At 40.5% G+C, this 14,112-nt stretch overlaps 1 protein-coding gene across 7 annotated transcripts; it reads right to left on the bottom strand.

Moving 5' to 3' along the window:
* Nucleotides 1–4,668: 4,668 nt before the first annotated feature.
* LOC109879923 (serine/threonine-protein kinase/endoribonuclease IRE1a) lies at nucleotides 4,669–12,953 on the bottom strand. Of its 7 annotated transcripts, none has more exons than XR_004206717.1 (7): nucleotides 12,725–12,953; nucleotides 8,287–10,331; nucleotides 8,008–8,171; nucleotides 5,798–7,916; nucleotides 5,508–5,637; nucleotides 5,305–5,405; nucleotides 4,669–5,201 (listed from the first exon to the last, which is right to left on the bottom strand). XR_004206717.1 is itself a non-coding variant. In XM_020472121.2 (7 exons), the coding sequence occupies exons 2-7, from the start codon at nucleotides 10,295–10,297 to the stop codon at nucleotides 5,063–5,065; spliced, it is 2,766 nt and encodes a 921-aa protein (XP_020327710.1). In that variant the 5' UTR covers nucleotides 10,298–10,331; nucleotides 12,725–12,953; the 3' UTR covers nucleotides 4,669–5,062. The 7 variants fall into 7 exon arrangements, 4 of the variants coding, with proteins under 4 accessions (XP_020327710.1, XP_031668423.1, XP_031668422.1 ...); XR_004206716.1 differs by having other exon boundaries at nucleotides 5,832–7,916; XR_002253614.2 differs by having other exon boundaries at nucleotides 5,798–6,052.
* Between the last annotated feature and the right edge of the window lie 1,159 nt (nucleotides 12,954–14,112).

The raw sequence follows: 14,112 nt of genomic DNA, 5'->3' as shown, positions 1-14,112 counted from the left end.
TGGAACGGAGTGTAAGGGATGGAACGGAGTGTAAGGGATGGAACGGAGTGTAAGGGATGGAACGGAGCGTAAGGGATGGAACGGAGTGTAAGGGATGGAACGGAGCGTAAGGGATGAAACGGAGTGTAAGGGATGGAACGGAGTGTAAGGGATGGAACGGAGTGTAAGGGATGGAACGGAGTGTAAGGGATGGAACGGAGCGTAAGGGATGGAACGGAGCGTAAGGGATGGAACGGAGTGTAAGGGATGGAACGGAGTGTAAGGGATGGAACGGAGCGTAAGGGATGGAACGGAGCGTAAGGGATGGAACGGAGCGTAAGGGATGGAACGGAGCGTAAGGGATGGAACGGAGCGTAAGGGATGGAACGGAGCGTAAGGGATGGAACGGAGCGTAAGGGATGGAACGGAGTGTAAGGGATGGAACGGAGCGTAAGGGATGGAACGGAGCGTAAGGGATGGAACGGAGCGTAAGGGATGGAACGGAGCGTAAGGGATGGAACGGAGCGTAAGGGATGGAACGGAGTGTGCACACAATTGGCCCAATTGTAAATAAGAATTAGTTCTTAACTGACTTGCCTGGGTAAACACATAATAATAAAATAGTAATTGAAGTGTAATTGCTAAGGAGTCGACAGGAGCCAATGAAGACCTGGCCAACTTGTAATAAGGATGTCTGTTTGCTCAAATGGAGAATGGCTGAGTCAGACAACATTGTGGTGTCCATGGATGGTAGCACATAGAAAGGTAAACACACAAACTTTTCTCTCACACACACAAACTGTCATGTTGGGAGGGCCATAATTCCCCATGTGAAACCGTCCCTCCAGAGTGCTTATTTATATCCCTTGTCACTTCAGACCAGGGTCGTAAATCCTGCCATGCTTACCAAGCACAAATTTCCCCTTCATCAGGGATCCACACCCTGTGGAAGCACCAGTCGGAGCCCTGAAATACAGCCCAGTGACTAGAACAGGTTGTAACCTACTGGGAGCAATGCAGCAGACACAACATGTGAACACACACACACACACACACACACAAAATATGGATCCTATTACTAACTTAACCTAATTGTTACAGTGGAATTATAACTCATTATAACCTGCATATTAAATATATATCTTTGTTATTACTAATGGTTAGAGCATTGGACTAGTAACCGGAAGGTTGCGAGTTCAAACCCGTTATTACTAATGGTTAGAGCATTGGACTAGTAACCGGAAGGTTGCGAGTTCAAACCCGTTATTACTAATGGTTAGAGCATTGGACTAGTAACCGGAAGGTTGCGAGTTCAAACCCCCGAGCTGACAAGGTACAAATCTGTCGTTCTGCCCCTGAACAGGCAGTTAACCCACTGTTCCCAGGCCGTCATTGAAAATAAGAATGTGTTCTTAACTGACTTGCCTGGTCAAATAAAGGTAAAATTATTTAAAAAAAATTTTAACTATGGAATAGTATCACCTCCATATCATTGATAGTAGTGATTAAGTATGAACTTATTCACTGTGTCTATCCTGCATGATCCAGAGGGTGGAGTAATGAACCACATAATTTATGGTAAAGTGTAACATAGTATATGCTTCTTCTCATGCCACACACTGACGTCCTCTTTCTTCCCCACACCCCATAAAGGTTCCTCTCTGTCTCTGTGTGTGTGTTTAACTATACTTGTGGGGACCAGAAGTCCCCACAACAATAGTAAACAAACAAAACATTGACCAACTGGGAACATTTCGTTAGTCCCCTCAAGGTCAAATGCTATTTCTAGGGGGTTTGTGTGTCCACAGAGCTAATAGGATGTATCACTGTAATTAGCCATGAGAGAGAGAGGATGACTGCATTCAGTCAGACCCCGTTGTTGGTCTTAGCAAGCAAGCAGGTAAGCAGGCAGGCAGGCAGGCCTCTGGATCCTGGCAACAGTAAATATCTCCCAGTCTCAGCTCTGCACTGTGGCTCACCTTCCAGTCTCACCTCCCAGTCTCAGCTCTGTAGCTCTGCATCAGTTTTATCTGGCACACTCCCTCTGAAATTCAGACCACACACACACACACACACACACACACACACACACACACACACACACACACACACACACACACACACACACACACACAAATATATGAACGCATACACACAGGCACACTGACACACAAATGTGTGAACGCATACACACACACCCACACATAGCCTATACATATACACACATACGTACATTCTGTACACATTACAAACATGCAAGTGTGCAAACACACACACACACAAACACACAGGAAAAGGTGTGAGCAGGAATCACACAAATATAATAATGCAATTCCTTCCACACGACTTACTTGATGTGCCATCAGAGAGGTGAGAAAGCAGCTTGTCAGCACAGGCCGGGGGAGCAGCCTGGGGCTAGAGTTGGAGCTGCTCGGGCTTCCTGACGCTGTCTGGATACAGTGTGACAGGTGAGGCCCCGAGGCTAACGGCAGCACCGGGTACAGGAGGGTAATGCGAATGCAAATTGACTTGGGTGAGCGTTAGATCAGCTCAGTGCTCATAATGTACTGCTGGAAGCACAGTTTAGTCCATCGACATGGAATGTTTGTTGCATTGCTATTAGCAGTGGTTAGCTATTAGCTTGTGGCAAACCAGCTGGCTTTTTTTTACATTTTATTTACTTGAGTAGCATGAGTACTCAGTCTAAGGGAACACAGGCCTAATAAAGACCATTAGAAAAGGCAATTAACAAAGAGGAAAGTATGTAAATAGCACTCATTAAGAATAAAGATTGGATATTCTTTTCAAACAGTTACTGTTTAGTAGCTTAGTTGCTAGTGGATCTGAATCTGAGAAACGTCCTATAGCTTTGTGTATGGGATGGCAGGGCTGCTTACCACGGGAGTTGGTTGTCACTGCTGTGTTAAAATCAGTGCGTTGCTGTGAATTGATGACAACATTTCAGACGAGGACAAACATGGACCTGTTGATGTTCAGGTACAGTTGAAGTCGGAAGTTTACATAAGCTTAGGTTGGAGTCATTAAAACTTGTTTTTTCAACCACTCCACAAATTTCTTGTTAACAAACTATAGTTTTGGCAAGTCAGTTAGGACATCTCCTTTGTGCATGACAAGTCATTTTTCCAACAATTGTTCACAGACAGATTATTTCACCTATAATTCACTGTATCACAATTCCAGTGGGTCAGAAGTTTACATACACAGCATGAAAAATTCCAGAAAATTATGTCATGGCTTTAGAAGCCTCTGATAGGCTAATTGACATCATTTGAGTCAATTCGAGGTCCTGTGAATGTATTTCAAGGCCTATCTTCAAACTCAGTGCCTCTTTTCTTGACATCATGGGAAAATCAAAAGAAATCAACCAAGACCTCAGAAAAATAATTGTAGACCTCCACAAGTCTGGTTCATCCTTGGGAGCAATTTCCAAACGTACGCAAGTATAAACACCATAAACGCAGCTGACATACCACTCAGGTTGGAGACGAGTTCTGTCTCCTAGAGGTGAATGTACTTTGGTGCGAATAGTGCAAATCAATCCCAGAACAACAGCAAAGGACCTTGTGAAGATGCTGGAGGAAACAGGTACAAAAGTATTTATATATATATATATATATCCAGTAAAACGAGTCCTATATCGACATAACTTGAAAGGCTGCTCAGCAAGGAAGAAGCCACTGCTCCAAAACCGCTGTAAAAAAAAAGCCAGACTATGGTTTGCAACTGCACATGGGGACAAAGATCGTACTTTTTGGAGAAATGTCCTCTGTTCTGATTAAACAAAAATAGAACTGTTTGGTCATAATGACCATCGTTATGTTTGGAGGAAAAAGGGGGAGGTTTGCGAGCCGAAGAACACCATCCCAACCGTGAAGCACGGGGGTGGCAGCATCATGTTGTGGGGGTGCGTTGTTGCAGAAGGGACTGGTGCACTTCACAAAATAAATGGCATCATAAAGAAGGAAAATTATGTGGATATATTGAAGCAACATCTCAAGAAATCAGTCAGGAAGTTAAAGCTTGGTTGCAAATGGGTCTTCCAAATGGACAATGACCCCAAGCATACTTCTAAAGTTGAGGCAAAATTGCTTAAGGACAACAAAGTCAAGGTATTGGAGGGGCCATCACAAAGCCCTCAATCTTATAGAAAATTTGTGGGCAGAACTGAAAAAGCATGTTCTGGCAAGGAGGCCTACAAACCTGACTTAATTACACCAGCTCTGTCAGGAGGAATGGGCCAAAATTCAACCAACTTATTGTGGGATGCGTGTGGAAGGTTACCCGAAATGTTTGACCTAAATTAAACAATTTAAAGGCAATGCTACCAAATACTAATTGAGTGTATGTAAACTTCTGACCCACTGGGAATGTGATGAAAGAAATTAAAACTGAAATAAATCATTCTCTCTACTATTATTCTGACATGTCACATTCTTAAAATAAAGTGGTGATCATAACTGACCTAAGACAGGGAATTTTTACTAGGATTCAATGTCAGGAATTGTAAAAAAATAAAAAAAAAATAAAAAAATGAGTTTAAATGTATTTGACTACGGTGTATGTAAACTTCCGACTTCAACAGTATATATTCTATATCTTTGATGTTTTGGGGTTTCCATGAACTAAGCCGTTTGTTGTAGAGTGAAGAAAGAGGCATGCACTGTAGGCTATACTATTCAGATGTTACTCTTTATTAATAGATTCAGCTCGTTACAATACTTTTCAACAGAGAAGTTGTATGTAGGTACAGTATGTGTCATTGCTATTATACATACAGTAAATAAACCATGAATAAAATAAACTGAGGCAAATTGAATAATATTACGAAGTATCGTTACATTTCACATTCATGTTAGCTTATGAGATAAGTACTGTTATATGATGTAAGAAAATGGCCAAAACACCAAGTAGGTAAACAGAGGCAGAGTGCTGCATAGCCTCTTGATTTCCTCTAAAGAACATTCATCTAACACTTACACTAGTGAGTCATTTAATGGCAACAGAAAAGTCAAGCCAAGATTTCAGAAGTTAGTCAGTGTTAATCTTCCAGATGTCAGAATCATTATCTTACATCTTCTCTGTGAAACCATTTCTTCAGACTACTTCTTGAATTCGACTCCTTTTTCTTCGCAAACTTGTAGACGCATCCAAAGAGATCAGGGAACATTGTCAATATGTCAACCGAATCCACATCCTCAATGCTTCAGAGAGAGAGAGAGACAAAATATTCAACCACCTTCAATGGTAAGAGAGTAAATAAAGTTCATGTGCATGTTTTTAGACAAAACTATGAATATGTCTTACTAGTGCTCATGAAGGTTGCGTATGAAGCGCAACAAACCCAATGTGTTGTCTGGGTAGGGCTTCTTTTTACCATCCAACTTGTTCATCAACTCAGGCGGTATCTGTGTACACAAATAAATAACAGTAAGTGTGACTACTACTAGACACTACACTAGGACGAATGTACATGTAAATTAAATTTGATAAAATGGCGGCTTGTTCACCTTGGACTTCCACTTTGTGAACGACCTCGCCTCAGCACACTGGTCCAAAGCATGAAGGAGTCCTGGGTCTGCTTTGCGACAGTTCTCTGCTTCCTTCTCGTTACCAATTTTTCGTAAGTACTCCACTCTCCTGAAAAACAACAGTGTACATTTAAATGCATTCAACTGGGTCAGTGTCAAACGGTGATCACATTTGCATTGAGATAAATCGTTGTTAGAATCTGAACCCATTAAAAAAGGTAAATGCCCAGTGGAAATAAGTAATAAGTAAATCACTGATCTTAACTAACCTTCTGATTGACAAGTGTTAGCACTGCTTCTCACCTCTCCTCTGGCCAGAAGTATGGGTGGGCCAGTGTGTCCTCCACTGTAGGTCTCTTCTCTGGGTCTTCATTGATCATCCACTCAATGAGGTCCTTGGCCACTTCATCCTCAACATGTTCCAGTGTGTACTTCCCTTGAAAAATGTTAACTTCACAATGGATGCCTTTGCCAAATGGATGATGTCCACCAGAGATGATGTAATACATTAACATCCCGGCCACCTGAAAAGAATATAATAATAATTTATAATGTATTACATTTCTATAGCGCTTTTCATAACAATATCAAAATGCTTCAATAGCAAAAAACAAACAACCAATACATCATCATGAGTAGCCTAACTATAGTCAGCTAGGTCAACCAATACATCATCAAGAGTAGCCTAGCTATAGTCAGCTAGGTCAACCAATACATCATCAAGAGTAGCCTAACTATAGTCAGCTAGGTCAACCCATACATCATCAAGAGTAGCCTAGCTATAGTCAGCTAGGTCAACCCATACATCATCAAGAGTAGCCTAGCTATAGTCAGCTAGGTCAACCAATACATCATCATGAGTAGCCTAGCTATAGTTAGCTAGGTCAACCAATACATCATCATGAGTAGCCTAACTATAGTTAGCTAGGTCAACCCATAAATCTCAAGAGTAGCCTAGCTATAGTTAGCTAGGTCAACCAATACATCATCAAGAGTAGCCTAGCTATAGTCAGCTAGGTCAACCAATACATCATCAAGAGTAGCCTAGCTATAGTCAGCTAGGTCAACCAATACATCAACAAGAGTAGCCTAGCTATAGTCAGCTAGGTCAACCAATACATCATCAAGAGTAGCCCAGCTATAGTCAGCTAGGTCAACCAATACATCATCATGAGTAGCCTAACAATAGTTAGCTAGGTCAACCAATAAATCATCAAGAGTAGCCTAACTATAGTTAGCTAGGTCAACCAATACATCATCAAGAGTAGCCTAACTATAGTTAGCTAGGTCAACCAATAAATCATCAAGAGTAGCCTAGCTACAGTTAGCTAGGTCAACCAATAAATCATCAAGAGTAGCCTAGCTACAGTTAGCTAGGTCAACCAATACATCATCATGAGTAGCCTAGCTACAGTTAGCTAGGTCAACCAATACATCATCAAGAGTAGCCTAGCTATAGTCAGCTAGGTCAACCAATACATCATCATGAGTAGCCTAGCTACAGTTAGCTAGGTCAACCAATACATCATCAAGAGTAGCCTAGCTATAGTCAGCTAGGTCAACCAATACATCATCAAGAGTAGCCCAGCTATAGTCAGCTAGGTCAACCAATACATTATCAAGAGTAGGCTAGCTATAGTCAGCTAGGTCAACCAATACATAATCAAGAGTAGCCTAGCTATAGTTAGCTAGGTCAACCAATACATCATCAAGAGTAGCCTAGCTATAGTCAGCTAGGTCAACCAATACATCATCATGAGTAGCCTAGCTATAGTTAGCTAGGTCAACCAATACATCATCATGAGTAGCCTAACAATAGTTAGCTAGGTCAACCAATACATCATCAATAGTAGCCTAGCTATAGTTAGCTAGGTCAACCAATACACCATCAAGAGTAGCCTAGTTATAGTTAGCTAGGTCAACCAATACATCATCAAGAGTAGCCCAGCTATAGTCAGCTAGGTCAACCAATCCATCATCAAGAGTAGCCTAGCTATAGTCAGCTAGGTCAACCAATACATTATCAAGAGTAGGCTAGCTATAGTCAGCTAGGTCAACCAATACATCATCATGAGTAGCCTAGCTACAGTTAGCAAGGTCAACCAATACATCATCAAGAGTAGCCTAGATATAGTAACCTAGGTCAACCAATACATCATCAAGAGTAGCCTAGCTATAGTCAGCTAGGTCAACCAATACATCATCAAGAGTAGCCTAGCTATAGTCAGCTAGGTCAACCAATAGAGGCCGAGTCTTTGAGAACATGCATCCTCCAAAGATAGAGGGACCGTTCATGGCTTGATCAGAAGGTGGTGGTCAGGGAGATGGTTGATGAAGTGTCTGGTGTCGATCTTGTAGAGGGCTACTCTGGGAACCACTGGACTTCTCCTTCACAACATAGTTTAGTATGCATTCTATCAATTTGGAAAATAGATCTGGTAATCAAAGTATAGTGACTTATTTAAAGTTGAAAACTAACCTGAATATCGGTGCTCCTCTTATATCCGATCCCACTGTCTTCATCTAACGTTTCTCTGGCCTTCCAACATTTTGTTCCTGCACTGATTGTATGTAGAGTTGTTTGTCCCATGTTCAATTGTCGACTTATACCGAAATCGGCTAATCTCGCTCTGCCTGTAACATCTGAAGAGAAGATCATATAAAGTGTAGCATTGAAATGTAGGTTAATAAATAAAACATCAAAATAATATTTCTTTAGCCCACATTTTTGTTGAATTACTACATGGTCTGGTCTTACCTATTAAAACATTCTGGGGTTTGATATCCCGGTGCAGAATTTTTGTGTTTCGACTATGCAGAACGCTTAGACTGCAGAGCACCTCGTGCACTATTTTCTTCAGGACAGGGGTTTTGTCCTCTGGTAGGTGGTCTTTGATATATTCATCAAGGGTGTATTCACAGAGCTGAAGAACAAGGTAACCGAAGTGCTCGTCCTCTGCAAAGTCCACATATCTCACAATGCAGGGACTATCCAGCTGAGGTAATCTTAAAAAACCCTCTTCTCTCTTCAGATCTTGATAGTTTGACTTGAGCATTCTCTTCACGGCCACCTCAGTACCATCATCCTTCAAGCCCAGAAAGACTTCAGTTCCATCACTTCCTTTGGCTATTTGGAAATCCGGATGTACGACAAGATTGAGATTTCCCAATCTGTAAACCTTGCCTGCATCTATGTTGCTGAGTTCCTCCAACTGAGGCCTCCACCGCTCACTAACTTTGTGCCATTTCCGGGGTTTCAATTCGTCGGTGGTGGAGGGAAATGGTTTAACACTGGAATGTTCACCATGTACACCAGATTCTTCAACTGGAATTGATGAAGCATCAAGATCTGGCTTCTCAGTCATGTCAGGTGTACTTTTCTCTACCGACAACTCTTCCTGAATTGTCTTCTTCTTCTTCTTCTTCTTCTTCTTCTTCTTCTTCTTTGACAGATTCATTCCCTGCAATTGTTCAGTTGTATCCGTTGGTGGGACTGGACTTCGTAGGGACACATCTAATTTCCTTAGCTTTTCTTTCAGATCTTCATCCATCTCCATTTCGGCAGTAACAAGTATTTTCTCCGGCACAGAGGTTATCCCTCGCGATGTGATAATCGCAGGTACACAATCGAAGGTGTAAAGATCTGCAAGCAGACCAAAAGTTAAAACAGCTAAGCTTGAGGTCTGAGGATTGGCGAGATATGCTTGATCAGTGAATGAGATGATCCTCTTGCATAACTCCTCAACAAAAGGGAGGGTCCAGCCATGTTTGTGATTTGGAGCTTTCTGAGTAATCACATACAGTAGTCTGACAACTGAAATGTTGCGATTTAGTCCTTGAGGGGTACTTTTGGATTCATGTGTGAGGTATTTCAGAAGAGTGGGTATTACTACCAGTGACAGTCCAAGAGATATTTCTTTCATAATGTTAAAAACAGCTGTCAAGCAATTCACTACCATATCTTGTAAATGTTTGGGAATTTTAGACAAACGATTGGTTGCCTCCTCAATGTAGAGATCAATTTTCTGAGATTCTCTCAGCCACTTTATGGATGCTTGACGATACTGATCCGCATTTTGTCCAATGGCGTTAAAAGACATGTCATATAGTGTGAGATGATTCACAGGGTTCACCACCAGCATGTGTTTGCCATATTCATTGAAAACATCCTCCACTGATTTGAGTCCTACTGCACAAGAAAAATCATAAAAAATCTTCAATTTGACAAAATTCTCACTCTCTGAAGAGAATTTCTGAATCATGCTTGCTATCTTTTGGTCAGTAGCGGGATATGCTTTGAGATTTCTTTCAGCAAATGCTCCAGACATCATCAACTCTTTCACAATGTCTTCTCTGTCATTGTTAGCCGCCAATTGAAGTGGAGTTAACATCTGGATTGGTGCCCCTTCTGGATCTGCTTTTGCTGCGATTAATCTACTCACTAAACTGACAGGAGCTTTTGACATTGCGGCATAATGCAAAGGAACCCAACTATTTGTTGATTGGATGTTGGGGTCAGCACCTTCTTTCAGAAGAAATGTACAAATATTGTCATTTGTAAATGCAACAGCAGCAATTAAAGGGGTAACATCATCCTTCCACTCAGCACAAGGGTACAGTCCATTCAAGTCCTTGCCACCTCTGATCAATTTCTTTAGTTTCTCCAACTTCCTGTCAATAATGCACTTTATAATGGGATCTGTTTGCCTTTGCACCCCATGCACTGTCTGTACAAATTGGACCTGGATTTGACCTGGGACGATATTCATTCTTCAAACATCTGCTTCTACAGGTTCAGTAGATCTGTGGGATGACATCTCTATTATTACCTCTGTTAAAATGTTAAGTCAGGTACAGTCATATAAGCCTTGCTTAACCTTATTCTTGTTCATAACAATTGCAAAGACATTGGTAACGTTGTACTGTAGTCAACTTTGTTCTGAAGTTATCGGCGGCCGTAGAGACAGATAAACGTCTTGATTCTATGTTTGGTGGAGAACTTCTGCTTATAAAGTGATGCAAAGGGCAAACAAAAGCATCTAACGACCCAGTTAGCTGTTCTACTAGAGGTTTGAGAAAGTCGGTAAATAACAAGTGTCGGGTCTGAGATTTTACGATGAGACTACGAAGGTTCTAGCGATGAACTTAGCAAGATGCTTTTGGGAAACCATGCCCTGGACAATAAATGAACACAATTTGAAACGCAAATTACATTTTTGAAAGACACCTTTTGCATGTGGAAATGTTATATAATATTGTATAATCACCTTCCAGTGAATAAACCATTGAAATTAAAAACAAGTAGGCATTGGTCCGAAGTCAAAAAAAGAAAATAAATTCACATGGGCATCACCATGCCTACCTCACCCATGCCCGTCCAAGGTTTTCCAGAATACTGCTTTGACCTACTACAGTAGAAATGTTGGTCTGTTGTACTTCAAACGATGTGTATGCAGGTTTCTTAGGATTCAAATCATCTCAAACAGCCTAATTCATACTCTTCAGAGGAATGAAGGACTTTACAGTGTTCTGCTATTAAAATAATTTACAGTGCATTCGGAAAGTATTCAGGTGCCTTGACTTTTTCCACATTTTGTTACATTACAGCCTTGTTCTAAAATTAATGAAATGTTTTTTTCCCCCATCAATCTGCACACAATACCCCACAATGACAAAGTAAAAACAGTTTAGACATTTTTGCAAATGTATAAAAAATAAATTTACATAAGTATTCAGACCCTTTACTCAGTCCTTTGTTGTAGCACCGTTGGCAGCGATTACAACCTTGATTCTTCTTGGGTATGATGCTACAAGCATGGCACACATGTACTGGAGGAGTTTGTGCAAGTTCTCCCAATTGCAGCAAAAGGTGGCGCTACAAACTATTAACTTAAGGGGGCTGAATAATTTTGCACGCCCAATTTTTCAGTTTTTGATTTGTTAAAAAAGTTCGAAATATCCAATAAATGTCGTTCCACTTCATGATTGTGTCCCACTTGTTGTTGATTCTTCACAAAAAAATACCGTTTTATATCTTTATGTTTGAAGCCTGAAATGTGGCAAAAGGTCGCAAAGTTCAAGGGGGCCGAATACTTTCGCAAGGCACTGTACACTACCGTTCAAACGTTTGGGGTCACTTATGGACATTTTTTGTCCATTAAAATAACATCAAATTGATCAAGAATACAGTGTAGACATTGTTAATGTTGTAAATGACTATTGTAGCTGGAAACGGCAGATTTTTAATGGAATATCTACATAGGCGTACAGAGGCCTCACAAGTCCTCAACTGGCAGCTTTATTAAATAGGACCCCGCAAAACACAAGTCTCAACGTGAACAGTGAAGAGTCGACTCCGGGATAATGGCCTTCTAGGCAGAGCTCCCCTGTCCAGTGTTCTTTTGCACATCTTAATCTTTTATTTTCATTGGCCAGTCTGAGATATGGCTTGTTTTTGCAACTCTACCTAGAAGACCAGCATCCCGGAGTCGCCTCTTCACTGTTGACGTTGTTTCTGGCCATTTTGAGCCCGTAATCGAACCCACATGCTGATGCTCCAACTAGTCTAAAGAAGGACAGATTTATTGTTTCTTTAATCTACACAACAGTTTTAAGCTGTGATAACATAATTGCAAAAGGGTTTTCTAATGATCTATTAGCCTTTTAAAATTATAAACTTGGATTAGCTAATACAACGTGCCATTGGAACACAGGAGTGATGGTTGCTGATAATGGGCCTCTGTACTCCTATGTAGATTTTCAGAAAAAATCTGCCGTTTCCAGCTACTATAGTCATTTACAACATTAACAATGTCTACACTGTATTTCTGTATATAACATCAATTTGATGTAATGGACAAAAAGAATTGCTTTTATTTCAAAAACAAGGACATTTCTAAGTGACCCCAATATTACGACTCAGCAATGTTCCCAATCCAATGAAGTGATAGATGGCAGGATAATCTAACAAGACAGGGAAAAATGATATCCTATTAAGCATTAGCAATGTAAATGATAGTTAAATGTTCCTTCTATTTGGTCATTGTGATAATAAACCCAACCACATCTGCTGGTCAGGTGACTGTGTTTCAGGAATAGAAACTCTGATGTCTAACGGAAACTTTGATAGTCGAAGATGTGAAAAGTATGATATTATGTTAGCATTAGAAATGTAAACAATAGTTAAGGTTACTTACATTTTGTCATCGTGATCTCGGCACCAACTTGCTTGAGGAAGTGTCCACAGACTATAGAAAAACTCAACCACACCTCTTTATCATGTGACTGTGTTTCAGGAAATGAAACTGATAGCCTTTTAAGAAGAATAGCAACATCCCTGCCTGGTGTCTTCTTTATCACAAATCTTTCACCTACTATGTTTTGAGACTTCACTAAACACACTTCATCAGTTCTGTAAATACGTATCTCCTAATATGAAAAGTGTGCGTCCAGATTTTTAGATAAGTTCAGAAACGTTGCTTTCTATACTAGGAATAAAGTCTCTATTTGCATATGTCGTTGAAAGAAACCCCCTGGCCCCAGGAACATTTCCCCAGGAAATAAATAGAGCAGCTTCACCTTGAACAATACTCAATAGAGGTAAACGTGTGTAACTGTAGTTATTATTAGAAAGTATCAACCTCTCTCACATACCCACGTAATATATATATATACAGCCATTAGAATATACAGCAGTAGGAAGGGGAGTTTATACCCATTAGAATATACAGCAGTATGAAGGGGAGTTTATAGTCATTAGAATATACAGCAGTAGGTAGGGGAGTTTATAGTCATTAGAATATACAGCAGTAGGAAGGGGAGTTTATAGTCATTAGAATATACAGCAGTAGGAATGGGAGTTTATAGCCATTAGAATATACAGCAGTAGGAAGGGGAGTTTATAGTCATTAGAATATACAGCAGTAGGTAGGGGAGTTTATAGCCATTAGAATATACAGCAGTATGAAGGGGAGTTTATAGTCATTAGAATATACAGCAGTAGGTAGGGGAGTTTATAGTCATTAGAATATACAGCAGTAGGAAGGGGAGTTTATAGCCATTAGAATATACAGCAGTAGGAAGGGGAGTTTATAGTCATTAGAATATACAGCAGTAGGAAGGGGAGTTTATAGCCATTAGAATATACAGCAGTAGGAAGGGGAGTTTATAGTCATTAGAATATACAGCAGTAGGAAGGGGAGTTTATAGCCATTAGAATATACAGCAGTAGGAAGGGGAGTTTATAGCCATTAGAATATACAGCAGTAGGAAGGGGAGTTGAAGCCATTAGAATATACAGCAGTAGGAAGGGGAGTTTATAGCCATTAGAATATACAGCAGTAGGAAGGGGAGTTTATAGCCATTAGAATATACAGCAGTAGGAAGGGGAGTTTATAGCCATTAGAATATACAGCAGTAGGAAGGGGAGTTTATAGTCATTAGAATATACAGCAGTAGGAAGGGGAGTTTATAGTCATTAGAATATACAGCAGTAGGAAGGGGAATTGATAGCCATTAGAATATACAGCAGTAGGAAGGGGAGTTTATAGTCATTAGAATATACAGCAGTAGGAAGGGGAGTTTA

Source organism: Oncorhynchus kisutch, unplaced genomic scaffold (assembly GCF_002021735.2).
Source record: "Oncorhynchus kisutch isolate 150728-3 unplaced genomic scaffold, Okis_V2 Okis03b-Okis08b_hom, whole genome shotgun sequence".
In the NCBI taxonomy this organism is placed as follows: Eukaryota; Metazoa; Chordata; class Actinopteri; order Salmoniformes; family Salmonidae; genus Oncorhynchus; species Oncorhynchus kisutch.
This window is presented reverse-complemented; position numbering and strand designations above follow the sequence as displayed.

Coding starts and splice junctions, on each gene's coding strand:
- LOC109879923 (XM_020472121.2), bottom strand. CDS start 10,297: ATGAATATCGTCCCAGGTCAAATCCAGGTCCAATTTGTACAGACAGTG. Junction 5,406..5,507: donor TCACAAAGTGGAAGTCCAAG/GTGAACAAGCCG, acceptor TTGTGTACACAG/ATACCGCCTGAGTTGATGAA. Junction 5,202..5,304: donor CGCAACCTTCATGAGCACTA/GTAAGACATATT, acceptor CTCTCTCTGAAG/CATTGAGGATGTGGATTCGG.